Raw genomic sequence first — 18,321 nt, 5'->3', positions numbered from 1 at the left:
GTGCAGGCCGCCGCAGCCAGGCTGCGCGGCCGGGTGCGCCGCACGCCGGTGGTGGGCAGCGGCGGCCTGGGCCGCCTGGYTGGCCGCAGGCTCCTCTTCAAGTGCGAGCTCTTCCAGAAGACCGGCTCCTTCAAGGTACGCTGCAGCCGGGCTCAGCGCAAGGGCCCCTCCTTGCTGCGGGAAAAATGCGCCCCCGCCTGGGTGCTGCGCTGCTTCCCCGAGCCCCTCGGCGAGGGGGTACGGCTGGGGCTGCAGGAGAGGAGAGGCCCCCTGCACCGGGGCAGCTCGGCCCCGCAAGGGAGCAGCCAGGCCCTCGCCCCTGAGGGGGGGCCGCGCTCTCCTTCCAGATCCGCGGCGCCCTCAACGCCGTCAGGAGCCTGGTTGAAGAAGCCCAGCGCGCCGGAGCAGAGCTGCCGCGGGCCGTGGTGACGCACAGCAGCGGGAACCACGGCCAGGCACTCGCCTGCGCCGCCCGGGAGGAAGGTAACACCAAGGGGGCATCAGCCCCGGGCGCTTCGCCCCATCCCCGACAGGGCAAGCAGGGAGCAAGCAAGGGGCAAGGTGTGAATGCAGCCTCCGGGCAGCTCCAGGACCCCAGCTCTGCCCGATCTTGAGCTGAGCCTCTTCCACGGGATGGGTTAGGGGGCGGCGCTGCAGGGCTCCCCCTCTCCTGCCCCCCAGCAGGAGCTAGCATAGGCAAGACCTGGCCCCAGCTGCACATAAACTGCTTCCGTGGCTCCAACTGGCTGCCTGGGGCAGTTTGAGCATTGCGTGCTGTCCGCTCTCACAGCCTGGCTCTTTCATCGCACAGGGATTCCTGCCTACATCGTGGTGCCCCAGACAGCACCACGCTGTTAAGAAAGCTGCCATCCAGGCTTACGGCGCCACGCTGGTGCCATGTGAGCCCAGCGACGAGGTAAGGCCCGGAGGAGACCAGCTGGRACACGTCACAGCCCGGCTGTTACAAGTGACACGCTTTCTCTTAGTCTAGAGCCGAGACAGCAGCTCGTGTGGTCGAGGAGACAGGCGGAATCATGGTGCATCCCAACCAGGAGCCAGCAGTGATCGCGGGACAAGGCACCATCGCCCTGGAGGTGCTGGAGCAGGTGAGGAGCTGGCCCGGGGCAGCAGCGTAAGGGCGTACCTGTGGTGCCAAACACGCTCACGCTTTCTCTACAGGTGCCCGAGGTAAATGCCCTGGTGGTTCCCGTCGGGGGCGGAGGAATGATTGCTGGAATAGCAGTTGCTGTCAAGGTAGGCAAGAGCAGCACATCTGGGAAGCAGCAGCTGCATCTCCCTGGGGGAAGGAGTGGGTTCCCAAGGCAGGCAGCGACCTGTCTCTTTGGAAACAGAAAATCCCAGTCTACAGAAGTGTCTGGGCCGTCCGCGGCCTGCACAGCAGCGGCACAGCAGAGCTGGCAGCCTGYGCTGGCCCCCGTTAAGGCTGCACTACACGCACACTCACCCCACTCCGAGCAGAGCAAATGCCGACGGGCACACGCTAGTTTAAACCAAGCGGCTCCTTGCGCTCCCTGCAGGCTTTGAGACCAGATGTGAAAGTGTTTGCTGCTGAACCTTGCAATGCCGATGACTGTTATCAGTCCAAGCTGAGAGGGGAGCTGACCCCCAACCTGCACCCCCCGGATACCATCGCAGACGCGGTTAAAACCAGCATTGGAGCAAACACATGGCCCATCATCAGGGATTTGGTTGATGATGTCCTGACAGTCTCAGAGCAAGAAATCAAGGCAAGTACTCCCTGGCTRCCCTTTCATTGTAGCTGCCAGTAGGCAGCTGCCTCCATCCATGCTCTGTCCCTACATTCTCGCCCCTACGCTCCCCCAGGGCAGCACARGCCCCTACACACCACAGCAACCATGCAACAACCCAGTCTCCAGCTGGGAAGCACTGGCAGAAGCTCTCCTCTCCCTCCCCAAAGTGCTGCAGAGACGCTGCACACGCAGTGCCCTCCCCAGCCCTAGAGCAGTATGTACRTGCTGCAGGAATGACCACTCTGCTGCTCTGTCCCGACAGCAAGCAACTCGGCTGGTGTGGGAAAGGATGAAACTGCTCATTGAGCCAACAGCGGGTGTGGGAGTTGCGGCCGTGCTCTCGGAGCAGTTCCAGGCAGTCTCCCGGGATGTGCAGAATGTTTGCGTCGTGCTGTGCGGGGGAAACGTGGACCTGAGCTCCCTGACCTGGCTCACAGACCTCCATGGGAAAGCGGAGTGAGGACAGAGCAGTGTCTCAAGTGGCAGGAACCCAACACTGCATTTGTACAGCCTGGTTTGTGCACTAATAAAACAGATGAACAACCCCAAAYGTTTGTGATTTTAGGGAGGGAGAAGGGAAGCCGGTGTTGGTCTCCACAACACAGTGTCGCTTTGTTCCAAAGCGAAGCCAGAATCACTGCAGGGGAGGGGACCTGGAAGCAAAGTGCTGCCTGTTCTTCCCTCCGCAGCCACCCGCTCTGGGACAGGCCTCGAGTGAGCTGCGTGCAGTCTCCCCAGCTGCTACTTCACTTTTCTTTCTCAGTCTCAGTGATAACCTCCAGCAAAGGCCAGTGCAGGACCTCGATACAGCAAAATCCCCTTGCCAACAAGCTCAGTCCACTGCTAGGGCAGGGCAAGAGGGGAGGCAGCAGCCCTCGTGGGTCGGGGTTCACAGGACAGTAGGGTGAACACAGCCTCCCATGTGGCCTCCACAGCCAGATACCACCAAGACACAGGGACTTCCATGTTTTTGAAAATATTTTCCATCAAAATAAATAGCTGTAGCTGGTACCTGAGCAGCAGCTGGTGGGACAGCCACCCTCGTACRGACCCCAGCACTAGCACGTCCAAGACACATCAGCGCTGTCCTCACCGCGTACAGGCTGAGAGCAGCAACCAGGGAGCAAAGGCACGAACTGCGTTAGCCATGCTGGGCCTTGAGACTTATTCCATTTCCACCTCCTGTGCCGGGGGCATAGTCTCATCCCTCACCCACGGCACAGGCTCCGGAACGTAGGGGTCATAAGTCCATTTAGGAAAAACACGCTTGTAGAGGTTCAGCAGCACCGTGTCCTGGGATTTTAGCTGTCCATCGAAGTGACACTTCATGTGACCATGGGTCCCTAGACACAGGGCAGAAGAGGCCATGAACTGTCTCTCCTGCCTAGGAAGGGCAGGCTGCGTATGCACAGAGAGGGACCACTTCCAGCCCAGCATCRGAGACAAAAACCAGACCTACCTAATGGCTCCTTGATATGTCCCCTACGACCCCACTTCGTTCTCAACTCCACTGGCTTAAACCACATCACATCCTCTGGAGACCAAAACGTGAAAGCAGGTAAGAAACAGACTTTCCTATGCAAGCTCAACCCCTCCCACAGGCAGCAAGAGTTCTGCCTCCATATCCCCTCTTCCCACCACACGGAGAAGGGCTGTACCTCTGTTAAAAAACATGTATCGCACTACAGCTGTCTTGGTAAAGATCTTGAAAGGATGGCCGCTGAGCACCAGCCGCTTGATGACGATTCTGTCTGGGTCCACAGCAAGCAGAGAACCCGTGGCAATGAGATCGTGCATTCCTGCAAGGCAGAGTCATTAACGCACCCGGGCAGCGCCACAGAACGTGCCTCCATCACCTCCCTCACCACGATGCCCTTCCTCGGATGTTCGTAGGCCAGGGCAACCCCCCCCCCCAGCAGGTCAGTGATAAATGAGTTTATCTTCTCAAACAGCGTGAAGTATGAAGGACACACAGCTCCTTCAAGCCACACTTTCTGGATATGTGTACTCGTAAGCCAGGTATGAGAAAGCCCTGCTAACATTCGTTTCCCAGCCACCACCTCCCCAGCATTTACCAACTTACCATTACTTCTCTGTTTAAAAAGAAGTACCGAGGCAGGAGGGAAAGTGATAGGAGCATAAACGGTCACCACTAGAGCAGCATCCGGGCGCAGGAAACGCTCCAGCTTGTGCTTATCAGCTAGGACAGAACAGCAGCGATCAAGTTCAGTCCAAAAGCAGTCACCAGAGCTCTGGAAAACCCCCATCAACCCCGTCCTTCCCTGGCTCCTGCTCACGCTGGCAGGCAGGCTCCACTCAGTCACACGCACCCCTCCTCAACGGGGGCAGAGTGTCTGGGGATCGTGGCGATCCTCCGAACTGCCAGCTCATTTGTGTGGAGCCTGCTACCGCCCTGCCTGGACCACAGAGCCATGTGGCTCCTACTCCCCCACTGCCTAGTGCCTCTCCTGGAAGCCTCAGAGCCTAAGGGTGCATCTTCAGAAGGGTCCTTCAGCCAGGTTCAGACATCATGGCTAAGACATCACAGGCTTCCTGCCCTAGAAACCCCAGCCCCGCTTCCCAGCGGACCTGTTCCCTCCCCACAGGCCCCTCACAAACCTGACGTGTGCTGAGAAAACAGGGGAGAAGCTCGGAAGCGTCTGAACCCGCAGTGAAAGATCAGCTCCTCCTTCGCCTTTACTGGCTCGCTGTTGCTTGGATGCCGCCGCACCAGGAAATTCAACACCGACATCTGCAAGAGATGCAGCACTGTGAGGGGTCAACAGCAGGGCTGGCAAACGACGGTGGGCAGAGCATAAAGCAACCAACATCGCAGCAGCGACAAACGCCCTTGACAATGGCTCCCCATTGCCCGCCAGGTCCTGTGAGCTCCACACCTACAAGACACCAGCATGGCCGCACCTACTCACCTTCTGTTCATGAGGAAGCAGTGAAAACAGGACTAGTGGCCTCCCGTCTTTGAAGCTCTCCATCACCGAGACAGGCACATTGCAGACATGAAGCGTAACGTACCAGCCAACCTGCCAAGAGAGGATCAGTTATGAATCTCTCTCTCAGTAGAAAAGGTATCGGGAGGAACATGTCTGGGTTAGAGAGGGAATACAGGAGAAAAACATTATCTGGGCTTGTGACTTCAGGTTAAGAACCAGCTGGCTGAATGATCAACTATGCAGCCACTTCCCTGCCAAGTCTTTCCTTCTGGGAGCAAGGGAACACAGTAGGGGAAGAGATGGAAAGGTGACTGGCCAGCAAGAGAAAAGGGAATTACCGAAGCCCCTTCAGTCTCCTCTATCTGCCGGAAGATGTGCTTTCTGGTTCGGGAGAAGTCCTGAAACTGGAAAATCCTGGCATAGTCCCTTGGGAGATTCTCTTTGGGGTCCCATGGAGAAGTCCTGAAGCTCTTGAGCCCTCTATATTTCTGGAATCTAAAGGACAGACAACAGGAAAGACAAACTGCTTAACAAATCTAGGTGTCCTGCCAGTCCCTTCCACACTCCTCAAGATCTCACACCCTCAGAGAAGGCAAATGGAGCAAAGCAAGTTTTAGCCCTCTCTCAGGCCAGAACCAAGCTCCCCCTTCCCCAGCGAGCTGCCCAGGCCACCCACTTCTCCCGCCAGTGCCTCCCCTGGAAGCCTCAGAGCCTAAGGGTGCGTCTTCAGAAGAGTCCTTCAGCCAGGTTCAGACATCATGGCTAAGACATCACAGGCTTCCTGCCCTATTTCACCAATCTAGACAGAAGGGACCTTCCAGCTCCACTCCCAGCAAAGGAGACAGTTTCCTACCTGACTCTGGCAGGCACGTCACGTGGCGTGTCCACCTCATCTGGAAACATTTCATCCATTCGCTCCTGTTTGTATCTCTCCAGCATCTCTTCCTCGTCCTCCTCCACTTTCTCATCATAGTGGTCGTCCCGCACACACTCGGACACAGTCATGGTCTCACATTCCTCCTCCGCAAGCTCCTCTTCCTCCTCGCTGCCTTCCCCCTCCTGACACACAGGACAGCACAGAGCCCRTAAGCACACACGCTCTGCGGATGCCCACGCAGCACTGCAAACCCTGTGTGTACTTACACAGTGCAAAAYGTGGCTCAAGCCACAATACAGTCACTCACTTGCTAGCTAACAGGCCAAAGCAGCAACACGATACACGTGATTGAGAGATTTAACTCTGAAACGCAGGCAGGTCCTGACTCTGTTTTGTGCTCTTGTGTGGCAAAAGGACTGTCCTAGGACACACAACAGTGGCCTGGAGATCACCTGAAGTATGAGCTCTTGAAAGTACCTGGGAAGCTGCCTCTTCCATCATATCATCGATGTCATCATCTTCCTCCTCMTCMTCATCTTCCTCACTGTCCTCTTCTCCATCATCCACAATCCAGGCAGCCTGGTACTGGGATGTGCCTTTGGGGACCTTCACCACCTTCCTGCTCGCCTTCAGAGAAGCTGTGGGATTCCCAACGATTAATACAGGAACAACCCTCCTCCCCCTCAGCAGCACCTACACGAGAMGAGCCAAGAGCAGCTCTACACGACAGTCACTGTTTCCCAGGACAGAAATGGTCAGGGCCCAGGAAAGGCAGYGACACGTAACCCTACTAACCACCAGGGAAACCACACGGCCTAGTGGTCAGGCGATGGGAGTAGGAAGGGAAGTCACGAGGAAGGCTAGGGCTCCCGGACAGCGCACTTCTTCACAGCCCCCTCAGCCACCCCAGTGACGCAGGGATTCTCACAACACTCTTAACAGGGACACGGAAAAGGTACAGAAACRCTGCTGCTGCTCACCCTCTGCTTCTTGCAGTTCCTCTTCAGTAGGCCATGTCTGCTCCCCTTCCATAGGATCAGGGACCACCTCTGACTGCAAAGACTCCTGCTTGCTAGCATCTGCCTTCATCAGGACCTTAACATCCTCCTCCATCTCATCAGCACCATTTACAGAGTCATCCTGAAGGCCAAGAGAACAGAGTCCCCGGTTGTGAACACACCTAATTCAAGCTAGGGATCAGTCGGAAGGGAAGGATGAGCTCCTCCCACAACCCTCACTACCAGAATTATCCCCGTCCTGACAAATAACAGCACAAACTCCCCTCAGCATAATATTCATTACGTTGTATCATCACAATGTTCATTACAGGCTGTACCCAAGGAAGTCTTGGCTCACTGGCAGAGCACAAGTTTATCGCCCCCCTTGATGTAACTCATTTTTCCCCCCACCCTTGACCCCATACACCCTATCTTACTTTCTTGATGAAAGTTTAAAAACRTTGTGTTTTAAAGGGCAAGACAAACCCCTGACCACCAGCACACCTGTATATCCACGTCCTGACTCCTCTTCTGTCCTTTAACCACTCGGGGGTTCAGAGAGAGGGGGTCTGGGGGGGCATCCACCTGGCTCATCTGGAAGTCTCCATGTCCCACAATATGCACCAGGCTGTTCACGCTGAGGGTCTGTCCCTGCACAAAGCCGGATACCTTCAAGGTCCCGACCAGGTTGCTCTCCTGACTGGGCACAAACTCGGCAGCGTAGGCCAGCAGGTGAGCCCGTCTGTCCCGAAAAGCAAGATGCCGCTGCTTCTGGGCAGCGAGGTGCCTCAGCAGCAGYGAGGATTCCTGCTCTGTGTTCAGGGGGAAGAGCTTGGCCTCTGGAAAGCGTTTCTCAATGGCTTTGGCAAGTTTCTTCTTAGCATCTATCCGTTTCTTTGGTGGCAAGTCGGTGCCCCCTGGGACAGCGAGAGCTACCAAACAGCACATAGAACAGAGCTYGTGATCAGAACATAAACCTTCTCATACCCCTTTTACCAAGCACTAATAGGACAAACTCAGATTTCTGCGACTCAAATGAGCCAAACAACACATTCACAAGTTACTCAAGCACCCATTCAAAGGAGCACACAATCATCACAGAAAACCCATCGTTAGAATACAGAATACGGCAGCAGGGCAACAGCACTTGTCTAATTGACATATGCTTAGAAACAGAGTGGTGAAAGACCTGTGGTCACCTGCCAACACGTGGAGTTTTTAATTACTGCAACAGCAAGTCCCCATCAAGCCCCCCCTTAACCCATACCCCACTAGAAGCCTTTATGTTTCTCTCTCGCTCACCATAACTGGGGAGCCCCTGTGCAAAGAGGCAGGAGAGGCAGTGCTCCCCCGCACTGTCCCAGCCATCTGCAGGATCCAAGAGGAACAGGAGGGAATCTGCGACCTTCRCGAGGTCGAGGACAGCGTGAAGATCCCCTGTGCACAGAACATCTCCGTTACTGCGGCTGCTGGGGCTAGGGAGTCACAACCCACTCCACCAGCAGCATCTCCTCACCCGCCTGTGCTGCCACRAAGCGCCAGCGCTGCTTGAGCCGGGGACAGAGGAGCGTGAAGCCACCRGGTCTCCCCTCATCAACACGCACAACGGCCGCGTCCTGGCTCTGCAGCAAGCGGAGGGTGTTGTGCGCTGCWGCCCCGCTGTGCAGCGGCACCACGACCACGAGGTGTGGGGGCCCGTCCTTGCTGCCCAAGTTCCGCTTCTCYGCCAACACCTGTGGGCACAGCGAGACTGTGAATCCCAGCTCCCACCCTCCTCCCCAGATCGTGTCTCCATCCCCCCACCTCAGCCTGAACTGGTTTGGCCTGGTAATGCCCCCCCACCCCAAACTGAACCAACCCAGGTACCCAGACCCCTCCCAGCCGCAGTTCCCACCCCCTAGACAGACCTCAGCCAGCCCACGCCCCATTCCACCCACAATCCTGCTCTGAATCAGCCTAATTCCCATTTCCCCRCCCCGGCCCAAACCATCCCAGCTCCCGTTTTCCATTCCCCCCCTTCTCCGTGCCCCAAACACACCCGGTTCCTGTTCTCCATCCACCCTCTCACCCCAAACACCCGAACCAGGCCGGATCCCTTCCCCCCCCCCCAACACCCGAACCGGCCGGGGTCCCTCCGCCCCACTCCAAGCCCCCCCGGCCCCTCACCGCCTCCTTGCGCTGCCGGCGGAGCTGCAGGGCCTGGTGCCGCCGGTCCACCCTGCCGAGGTCGCGGCGCCGCCGGCGGGGCAGGGCCTTGACGGCGACTCGGCCTGCGGGGAGAGAGCGGTGAGGGGGGGCCGGGGCGCGGGCCGGCGGGGGGCCGGGCGGGACCCGCCTCACCTGCGGCGCGGCGCTGCGCGGCCCCGCGGCGCTTCCCCCCCTTGTGCGCCTTGTTCTGCTGCTTCAGCGGCCCGGGCCGGTGCGCGCCCGCCGCCGCCATGCCGCCTCCTCGCCGCCGCGCGACTTCCGCTCACGTCACTTCCGCGCGCGCCCGGCGGAGGATGGAGGGGCGGTGCCGGCGCGGGGCATGCCGGGAGCGCGCAGCGCCGAGCACGGCGCCAACATGGCGGCGGCGGCAGGTGCCCCGGGCCCGGGCGCCCTCCCGCGCCGTGGCAGCGGTGTGCATGTCGCCGCGCTGGGGAAATCAGAGGCAGAGCCCGCGGCCGTTCCTCAGTGCTTTATTGCTCGGCGCTCGTACAGCTGCGCGCCCGCAGGGGAGAGGCGGCCCGCGGCGACGAGGCGGCCTTCCCCCGGGCAGCGCCTCCCCCCCCGGGAGCGCAGGCAGGCGAGCAGCGCGGTTAAACATTTACAGCAGCGTCGCCATGGCCAGCAAAACCGAAGCCAGTAACCCCGGGGAAAGACAGCGCAGCTGCTACTCAGCAGTGACACGGAAGGGAAAAGCAGCGCGCGGGATCATCCTCCCTTATCCCTCCTGCTAGGGAATCAGCTCAGCTGCCGGCTGTTCTTTACACCGATCCTCTCCTGTCCCTAAAGGCAAGCTGACTATTAACCTTTTAGCTTGAAGAACAGTGAAGAAAGCACATCCTACCTGAGAGGAGGGAAGTCAGGAAATTAAGGGACTGGTGACAAMTAAACACTGTCTAAGCAGCAGTAGTTATTCCTATGTACGTGTCAGTTGGCTGCAAGACAGCGTGCGAGTCTCTCCCAGTGCCATCTCTGAAGGCTGTTTGTCTGTCAGCTGGGATGCCCGCAGCAGATCCAAAGGCAAAAAGGCAGTTCAGAGGGGAGGACTCGGGAAGAGGGGACAACTGGAATATGTTCAAATCAGAAAGGAAAAAAAGTCACATTAGTTATTTATCCCTTGTCATTTAAGCAAGACCAAGGAGAGAAGCAATATTTGTTTGAAACTTTTTTTGCCCAGCCTTCACATCACAAAGCCATCTACCTCTGCCCCCGCGAGTCACCCAGACAGTCTGGCCTTGGAAGCCCACAGGCAGCCAAAAGGGTCCCACCGCAGAGGCCCACGTCTCTCTGCTAGCCTTCGGGGATCTCGGCAATCCTCAGAGCACCTGCAAGCACAGTTCTGGCTTGCAAAATAGCTAATGMCTGATTTGCACTGTAGACTAGGCCCTTCRTAYGTAAAAGCAAAAATCCCACAAACCTATACATCATAAGCGTATGGGAATTTCAYTGACCTGCACCTGCTCGGCTCTGCAGGGCCCTCTGCCCAGTGTACAAAAGTTAAGACCTGTTGACCTCAGAAAGCAGGAGTAGGAAGCCAAGCACCAGCTCATTGCGGCTTCAGTACTCCAGGTTAAAACAAGCCCTTCCTGGTGAAGCAGAAACTACCAACCAAAGAGATATGGTTGCCACCACGTCACGGGCACAGGAGTAACCTCTAGCAGTTAAGCAGCACATTTCWCACGCTAGGCAAGACCTTGCAGCAGGGGAGGGCTCCTGTCCACCTGTCCTGCACTACCACCACAAGCTGGCCTGTGCTCCACACGCAGCAGCCTGCTCAGCACCACCTGCCAAACGGCCTTTGCACTTCTGCACTCCCTTCTCCAACCAAATGGGCTCGGCATCCCTCCAGCACAGTCCAGACGAGCAGTGCCATTCAGAGCTGTGCAGAGGGAGTGCGGCTTTCAGGCTGCTCTGCCACACCTTGGCTAAATCCCAGAAAGCAGCTGCATTGCAGGAAGGCTGCGCCTCACTAGGAAGCGGAACGGCTCACYCTTCTGCTCCCTAAAAATCTTCTCTGCTGAAGCAGTAAGAAGTTTGGGCTGACTCCGCTTTGCACATGGGTGAGGGGGGAGAAACAGGCTKGGGCAGGCTTGATGCAAAACCCAGGCCTTGGTTTACAAAGGAAGACGGGTTGCAACTGGAAGGGCCAGTTTATTAGAGAAACCTCATATTGCAGAGAAGTCACAACACATCGGAAGGGGTCCAGRCCTGCTGAGTGGGCCAATCTTCTGCAGCAGCACAGATCTAACTCCCCAGCTCCAACCCCAGCAGGTGCCACAGACGGAAGGGTTAACTGTAACAGAGCTTATGTTTACAAGAAGCCTGAGAGAGCCAGTATTAAAGTTCAAAAAAACCTCCCCGTTAGACAACGGTTAAAACAAAAATGGTTTAAAATGTTTAAAAGCTCCGTGTTCCTGGCTGCAGTGTGATGGGGAGGCAAAGGTCTACAACACACACAGTTGTCTGTGGGTCTTGGCACTCAGTCTGCTCTACCAGTGAAGGCCGGAGGGGGGGGTCTTCTCGTCTTTGTTGCTTTCCAGAGAAAAGGGTGGGATTCGGACATCAAAGTGGGAGCCGTCAGGCCTCTCAAATCGAAAAGTACCCCTGCAAGATAAAGGCAGCRATCACACCGAGGCCGGGGGCAAACACAGCTAGGAATCATCAGCTAAAAGGCAAGAAATGAACTTTTCCATATCCTGCAGAGGGACTCTGGGGCTGCGTTTGCAAGGCCGGTTTGGCAGCAAGCACACCTCTCTGCCAAGGTGACTCAGTTATTACAATACTCCTGGGCAGTTTACAACACATCTCTGATGTACAYTTCCTGAAGAGAGATGTCATGACTGGAGCCCCCAGGAGCTATATTGCACCCCAAGCATCTGCAGCACTGTTTACCTCAAACCCACCCCAAAGGGGACAGAACCATCTGAGCTATTTTTACAAACTGATTACCAGTAAATTCAGATTCTTATTTCTTGGCAGAAGCTCCACTGGTTAAGAAGTCTGGAACAACTACGAAATCCCGTCACAGACATAACTCGGAGCAGCTTCTGCTTTGAATTTCAGAAAGGGCATTGAAGAACCAAATCTATTCGTTCTTATACAGAAGAAGCATTTGCCACGTCTCCAGAAGAACTCTCACTGCCCTGAAATACAGACCACTGTGTACTGCAGAATATGGCACGGGCAAGAGGACTGTGGAGATACAGTAGTAGGTTCTCATTAGGCAGAGGACACAAATAAGGACAAAAGAAGCCAAGCCGAGCACAGCTTCTGAACTTCAGAACCTTTGTCTCCTTCTCTTCAGGATGCATGTAGAGAGGAAAAAAACACTAAACAAGCTGTTTTAATTCCCCAGGGCATGCATTCAGGCAACTGCAAATACATAGCATGGCAAACAGCCCTAACAAAGGTGTATCTCATAGGCAAAGAGCTGCTCTCATGCATTTTCCAACTCAGGCAATTCCAAGGCAGCTTAACTTCTAAAACAGATTTACTCAAAAAACACAAGCCAGAAGGACCTGTCATACAAAAGGCAAGAGCTGGCAGTGCATTTCCTGGCCCCACAGAGATGACACTAAGTGTGCCAATGCACTCGAAGGGAAGGGAATCTGTTTCAGCCCCAAGGCACAGGAAAAGAACAGCTCAACCTGAACACTTTCTTGCCCACACCTACAGAAGAGGAGACTTTAATGTCAGACTGAAGGCCTTATCTGACCTAAATTGGGAATAATCCYGCACGCCAACTCCTTGGACACAGAACTGCACAGCTTCACTCAGGGAGAGTCAAAGCCCGGTGAAAGTGCAGGGAATACTTGTGCACGCATGAAGACATGCCTCTCACACTGAGGACTGAGAGGGATAGAAACCAAGTACATCAGCTGATGATGGAGAACTGCTCCAGCTCTTTTCAAATCCAGTCTGGCACAGACCAGAGAAAGAGGATAAATTAGTCTGGAGCCTCTCTCAGTGCAGGGAATCAGCAGATGTTCTTATCTCTAACTGGGACTATTACTATAGAGTAGCTCATAAAAACACCCGTTTTAACTATCAAGTATGTCCTGTGCAGCCCACTTCTACCCACCTTTGAGTCTTAATTCCAGACTGCAAACTCTGTGCGTCCCAGATCAGCGCTGTGGGGTCCTACATCTAAATACTACTGCAGTAATAAATGCTCCTTACCACATGTGACCACTGGATGCCTGCAGGGAGACGTGACTGCTGTACTGAAATGCTGGCTGTTCTTTGGATAAAACTGGCTCCTGAGAAGACAAGAAGAGACCACTCTACATCAGCAGCAGATCTTAAGATTTCTCCACAGCCACCCATCAACAGGAAATTTACACAGCAACAAGAAAAACAGAGATCCATGGGCTTCAAAATGGTACTTAGCACCAGTTCCTCTTCTCTGCTTAACACCCTGAGAATCACTATCAACTAGATGACAAACAACTCACCCAGTGAGTAGCAGGAGAATTGCAGTTTTCCCATTATCAGTCATTTAGGACCATTCTCTAACACTCAGTGTGAGGTTTCAGCTCACAAGTATTAACAACAGATGAAAAGCTCCTCACGTGATATTTTTCATAGCTCATTTTGTATTCCATCTAAAAATGTCCATTAAGAAACTGACTGCTAACTCAGCCCAAGCAAAAGGCTACATTTCCCAAAAGAAATACATGATATTACACAATACCTACCCTTCCTACAACCCCACGACCTCTGACAGTTTCCAAGGTGCCGGACAAGCTAAATATCCTCCAGTGCCGTTCTCGTAGTTGTACGACTTCGCTGTCAAGGTTCTCCAAGCGAATACAGTAGCGCCACTAGACAGAAGAAAGACTGTGATCAAGAACTGGAATCAACTGCAAATTGCCAATAACCCACAGTCAATATTGGGAAACAGTTGCCAGGCAAGGGCTACTCTTCCTCAGAGCTTATCACACAGCAGTGATGCCACAGCAAATAAATTCCTTCCCTTTAGCTGCTTTGTGAAACAGAAGGCACTTACCCAGTAGACATGGGAATTCTGGGCTTCCTGTCAAGAGAAACAAAAGACTTTAGCAGCTGTCCCTCAAAGCTCAGTGCCAAAACCTCTTCAGCTGTCAGCACAGCACAAGCACAGGGGCTCACGCTCCATGCCAGACTGACGCAGACAACTCCCGTGAGCACAAAGACAGCTGCTCTCCAAAGCAGTCCATCAGTTACCGCCTGGCACTGGCTCTGCTCTAGACATGTAATCATGAGGTGGGAGAATTTCAAGGATCTTGTGACTATGGAGGGTTGACCAAAAATGGATCCCCATGTTAATTACGCACTTTATACAGGTCTAGAAACACTTGAATCCTTGCCTTCAGGCATCTCTTTGTCTGACCATGTTAGGAAAAATATCATTTGGGCTCCATGGAAGCTGCAATTCCACATCAGAACTTTCACCCGTAACAGCCCAGGTTCCCAGGCAGCCGTACTTGACTAGATTCAGAAATCAAACTGCCGATGTAATTCCCAGCCCTCCCGCTCAGAAAACTGTTGGCCAACATCAGGTCTTATTATTTTGGATGCTGAACATCAAATTATTAAGCTTTAGAGAGCACATAGTACCAGCTAAACCCAGAAGGCTTTAGCCAAACCTTCTGATCTGCATTAGAACCAGAAAACGGACCTCGGCACCCACCACCTCACTGCTGGACAGGTTAACAGCATGTCTTTCATTATAGGGCAGACGGCCTCAGTGTCACCTTACATACATGCCCATCTGTGACTCAGGCAGTCAAGGATCAATGTACAGGCTTTCCTAAATCTTCATGAATATCTTGCTAACACTGTTCTGCAGAACAGTCCAGGGTATTTCACATCCTACAAGTAACAAGCAAAAGCCAAGTTGCAGGAGCCATTCTCCAAAAACGTATGAGAAAAGGGTTTCAAGTTCATACCTCTGCTGGAAATAATGACAATGAAATCACAACTATGATAAAAAGTCATTTCTCCAGTAMGAGCAGAAGGTAACTTCAGTCAGTATACTGGCCTTAGAAAAACATGCAAGATAAACAGATCGCAAAACTAACATAGCAACGTGCAAYGCAGACCTACCCTCATGCCCATATAGAAAGGGATGACTGTGACTCGGATGTTCTCTGTGGTTTCTCGGTGCACATCAGAGAGCTCTAACCAGGGATGGTTCTTTTCCTGCCACGCACACAGTGTATCCCTTGCTACAAAAGGTGGAACTGCAGGGAGGGGAAAGATGACTGCTTAGCAGGAGAGGCACGCTGTAACCAAGTGTCCTCCCCTTAGAGCTTTCGCATAGTTACAAAAATTATTTAAAGGAGGCTTTACTGTAACAAAACCCGAAGCAGACCACAATTTTACACTGTATCTAAGATGATGAGTTCTGGATACTTGTCTTAGAAGACGTTAAGCAGCTGGCTTCAAAGATTTCCCTCTGAGCCAGAAGTTACCTTTTGTTTGGTCGTACAAGAGAAACCTCTCGAAGAGCTCATGCTGGATGGGCACTTGATCAGTGGAGCTGTAGGGAAGGATGTCTTCATGGCTTACATAGTCTAAACCTGAAAAAGAAACCCCACAAGCCATTGAACTTCTCCAGTAAAGGGTAGCTCAGAAGAGATTTACGACTCTTCCAACCTCGCATCCYGACAGTCCACATCTCCACAAAGCTCCAAACGCACCCCCAGGCGCACATCACTCACCTGGTATGGCATAGAGGGCTCTGCTGTCGTCGTGATTTGCCAGGAACGTAACCGCTTCTGTCTGCGAYCTCTGGGACTGAGAAAAAGGGAGATTTATATTTTTCAGTACAGAATGTTGCAGGCCAGTCTCCAGCCAGGTTTTAATATACAGTTCTCTCCTAAGTGTGTAACTTTTATTTTACTTAACCAATTCACATCAGAACATTTCTTTTTTTAATTTCTCTAGACTAACTCTCCATTCAAACATCAAGCGAAGAGGGTTTTTGGTGTTGTCACCCACATTCATAATGAGCTATATGCAACAGAATAYGAATACCAACAGGAAGAGGAACTGAGGCTGGAGAGGGGAAATATGGCTCAGAAAAYAGTGATATGACACTCCAGACTACCTTTCTCAGGGAAATTATGACTTCAAGAATGACTTTGGCCTAAAAGTTCCAAACATTCCCAGGATAAGAACTCAGGTTAGTCATCTTAGCAGCACTCTGTCAGCCTTTTTATTCCAGTAGCTGYACATTTAGAGAATTCATATAGGAGAAGACCTCTGAGTTTCAGTAAAAAGATTACTGGTTACTTACTATATGCGGACAATCCCGGGCATCTATTAACACCTGRTAGTAAGTATGCGTTTTGCCTTTGACTTCTTTGGAACCATGTCCTGCCGCATTCTCGCTCCTAAACGGAAAAGCAGAGCTCTGAGCTCAGAGCAGCCCCACTAACCTGTGCACTAGCACAAGCCCACCCCTCTCGCCTGAGCTAGTACGCAGGACGGGAGAGAGTTCATTTCCGCACGGTAGCAAACTGTTCTTACCAGGAGCAAGCCCACTCATAAACAGTAATTTTTAAAGTACATTTCAGAGTCTGCAATCATTCAATTTCCATCCAAATTATATTCATGTCATCCACCCACACAACGATAAATGAGCTGGGATGACAGTCAACGGTGCCTGTCGCAGGCACAACAGCTCTGTTTTCAGATGACTCGGAAGCTCTTCTGGTCAGTCCAGTATCCCGTCTGGGGTAGCCGTTTTCACTGCTCGCTCATTCGCTATCTGCTCGCTCCTCAGTCTTTTCCAAGTCCAAACACCCACTCACCTGGCATACCTCCAACAAGAGCCAGGGAGAGAAATGGAAGGGAGCGGTGAGGGAAGTAAATAAAAAGAGACTCAGTCTATCAGATGGATAAACTTAGCCCACCAGGTTGAAACTGGGGAAGCAGGTGACAAATGCAACTCACTGGCAATCTATACAGGAAGCAGCCTGCAATTTTAACACAGGAGCCTAGTCCTAACTCAAAAAGCAGCACAAAGTTTTGTTTTACTAAAAAAAAAAAAATGTGGAGAGACTTATTTTTTATTTTCTAGACAGACACACTCTTCCCTCATAATTCCATCCTGTCTCTTAATTAAAACAAAATTAATACTCATGCAATCTCTCTTGTTTGAGCACCTCTCTTTCAACTGATGTTCATACAAAACAGACTTGTACCACTGTCTCCCTTAAAAAGGTTTGTTTACCCTGACCAAGAAACTCAAAGAAATGTAAATACAGTAGTATAACAGCATACAAACAAGAACAAATCCTCACTTTTCTGTGACAGGAGAAGCAACATCTCGATCATAAAGCCTGGCTTGCCAGGGAAACAGGACTATTCCTCGATAGCCAAACACACTGTGAAGAAATAGCTGAAAAGAACAAATAATTACATTTTAATACATAGCAAGCTTCTGTCAACTTAGGTACAACAGAAAACATAGAGCCAAAAGCCCTTTTCTGATTATATCTAAAAAAATTTTATAGAGGTAGAACTAGCTATGTTTACATGGAGCCTACACGTGTAGGACAGAGATAAAAGGAGAATCACCTTTGTGTAGACCTGGAGCAGAGACAAAGAGGGAACATAAGCGGCTTGGGATGAAAGAACAAATTCACGTCATCTCCATCCCATTAAAATGAATGACTAAATCAGTTATAACACACTGGACATCAGAAGTGCAGAAAAGGAGACCAGAATGAAAGAGACCACTCAAAGATGGAGAAACAGATATCTGAGTCATAAGCATAGAAATGACAAATTTAGCTTTATTTCTCAAATTTGGCAATTGACATTTTTGCTGCCAAAGGGAAACTTTGCTTAAAAACTTTGCTTAAAACTATGCTTAAATAAAATCAGTAGAGCAAATACCATTGCATGAATAGTTGTGGCATGCTGCAGATTCTTATCAATTTCCTACTGTCAGATGACTGACAAACTGCAGACACAGCAGGGACAAGGAGCGCTGAACTGTGAAATTTCTGGCCTTCTGCTACTAGGCAGGAGCCTTCTTGCAGGTAAATCACGCAGCTACTCTACCTCTGTGGCAGAAGCCTGCAGGCTCAGCTCCGCTCCCCAAGACTGCTTACCTGGCCTGTCTCATATTTGCCGTGTTGCTTTGGTGCTTCAAACACCCCCACCGTCTCCAGCACTTTGCCCTCCGGCCGGTTTCTAGGAGGAGAGAGCGGGTTTGCTGGGCGCGCACGGAGCTGCCCAGCTGGTGCCGAACCTGCCCCCGCGGGCCGGGAGAGCCGCGTGCGGCGCAAAGCACCCTGAGCCCCCGCTGCTGGCCGGGTAAAACCCCCACCCTGTACCTCCCTCAGGGTGCGACACCCCCCACCTGCACCCACCCCCTTCCCTGCTCTCCACACATCCCCAGTGACCTCTTCACCAGTCTCCCCTTCCCCAATTGCCCTCGGCACCCCCCACACTCCCTGTCCAGTTACCCCAACCCCCCAGTTGCCCCTCTCCCACAACCCTGTCCCCCCGACAGCCCCTCC

The 18,321-nt window shown here is 52.9% G+C and overlaps 4 protein-coding genes and 2 non-coding genes across 12 annotated transcripts in view; 1 reads left to right on the top strand and 5 right to left on the bottom strand.

Moving 5' to 3' along the window:
• The window catches only part of SMG6 (SMG6, nonsense mediated mRNA decay factor), a 120,932-nt gene extending 118,058 nt beyond the window's left edge, over positions 1 to 2,874 (bottom strand). For 3 of the 4 annotated variants that reach the window (XM_026055270.1, XM_026055275.1, XM_026055276.1), the window contains exon 1: positions 2,785 to 2,874. The gene's annotated coding sequence lies outside the window, so the exon portion shown is untranslated. Of the gene's footprint in view, positions 1 to 1,144; positions 1,215 to 2,784 lie in introns of those variants that run through there. The other variant, XM_026055274.1, reaches the window with a different exon arrangement.
• SRR (serine racemase) lies at positions 168 to 2,322 on the top strand. 4 transcript variants are annotated; one of them, XM_026055280.1, is made up of 6 exons: positions 168 to 483; positions 812 to 916; positions 992 to 1,106; positions 1,180 to 1,254; positions 1,539 to 1,748; positions 2,035 to 2,322. In XM_026055280.1, the coding sequence occupies exons 3-6, from the start codon at positions 1,035 to 1,037 to the stop codon at positions 2,230 to 2,232; spliced, it is 555 nt and encodes a 184-aa protein (XP_025911065.1). In that variant the 5' UTR covers positions 168 to 483; positions 812 to 916; positions 992 to 1,034; the 3' UTR covers positions 2,233 to 2,322. The 4 variants fall into 4 exon arrangements, with proteins under 4 accessions (XP_025911065.1, XP_025911066.1, XP_025911064.1 ...); XM_026055278.1 differs by having other exon boundaries at positions 169 to 483; positions 987 to 1,106; XM_026055281.1 differs by lacking the exon at positions 812 to 916 and having other exon boundaries at positions 987 to 1,106.
• TSR1 (TSR1, ribosome maturation factor) lies at positions 2,733 to 9,048 on the bottom strand. The gene is made up of 15 exons (XM_026055277.1): positions 8,939 to 9,048; positions 8,765 to 8,868; positions 8,115 to 8,331; positions 7,901 to 8,035; positions 7,103 to 7,530; positions 6,581 to 6,740; positions 6,078 to 6,238; positions 5,577 to 5,782; positions 5,062 to 5,218; positions 4,703 to 4,813; positions 4,392 to 4,524; positions 3,856 to 3,972; positions 3,431 to 3,571; positions 3,232 to 3,306; positions 2,733 to 3,115 (listed from the first exon to the last, which is right to left on the bottom strand). The coding sequence occupies exons 1-15, from the start codon at positions 9,036 to 9,038 to the stop codon at positions 2,937 to 2,939; spliced, it is 2,424 nt and encodes an 807-aa protein (XP_025911062.1). The 5' UTR covers positions 9,039 to 9,048; the 3' UTR covers positions 2,733 to 2,936.
• Positions 4,237 to 4,329, bottom strand: LOC112960783. The gene has a single exon (XR_003251858.1). It is a non-coding gene; the product is annotated as a small nucleolar RNA SNORD91 family (small nucleolar RNA).
• LOC112960779 lies at positions 5,416 to 5,508 on the bottom strand. Its single transcript, XR_003251854.1, has one exon. It is a non-coding gene; the product is annotated as a small nucleolar RNA SNORD91 family (small nucleolar RNA).
• A 1,886-nt stretch (positions 9,049 to 10,934) lies between the features above and the next one.
• Positions 10,935 to 18,153, bottom strand: POLDIP2 (DNA polymerase delta interacting protein 2; the record flags this gene model as incomplete). Its single annotated transcript, XM_026055323.1, has 10 exons — positions 10,935 to 11,407; positions 12,983 to 13,062; positions 13,501 to 13,626; positions 13,812 to 13,838; positions 14,891 to 15,027; positions 15,259 to 15,366; positions 15,508 to 15,583; positions 16,086 to 16,182; positions 17,095 to 17,192; positions 17,911 to 18,153. Coding segments are annotated over 10 exons (1,107 nt in total), but the record flags the coding sequence as incomplete, so codon positions are not given.
• Between the last annotated feature and the right edge of the window lie 168 nt (positions 18,154 to 18,321).

The sequence above is a fragment of the Apteryx rowi genome, unplaced genomic scaffold, assembly GCF_003343035.1.
Source record: "Apteryx rowi isolate R43461 unplaced genomic scaffold, aptRow1 scaffold_99, whole genome shotgun sequence".
Lineage (NCBI taxonomy): Eukaryota > Metazoa > Chordata > Aves > Apterygiformes > Apterygidae > Apteryx > Apteryx rowi.
This window is presented reverse-complemented; position numbering and strand designations above follow the sequence as displayed.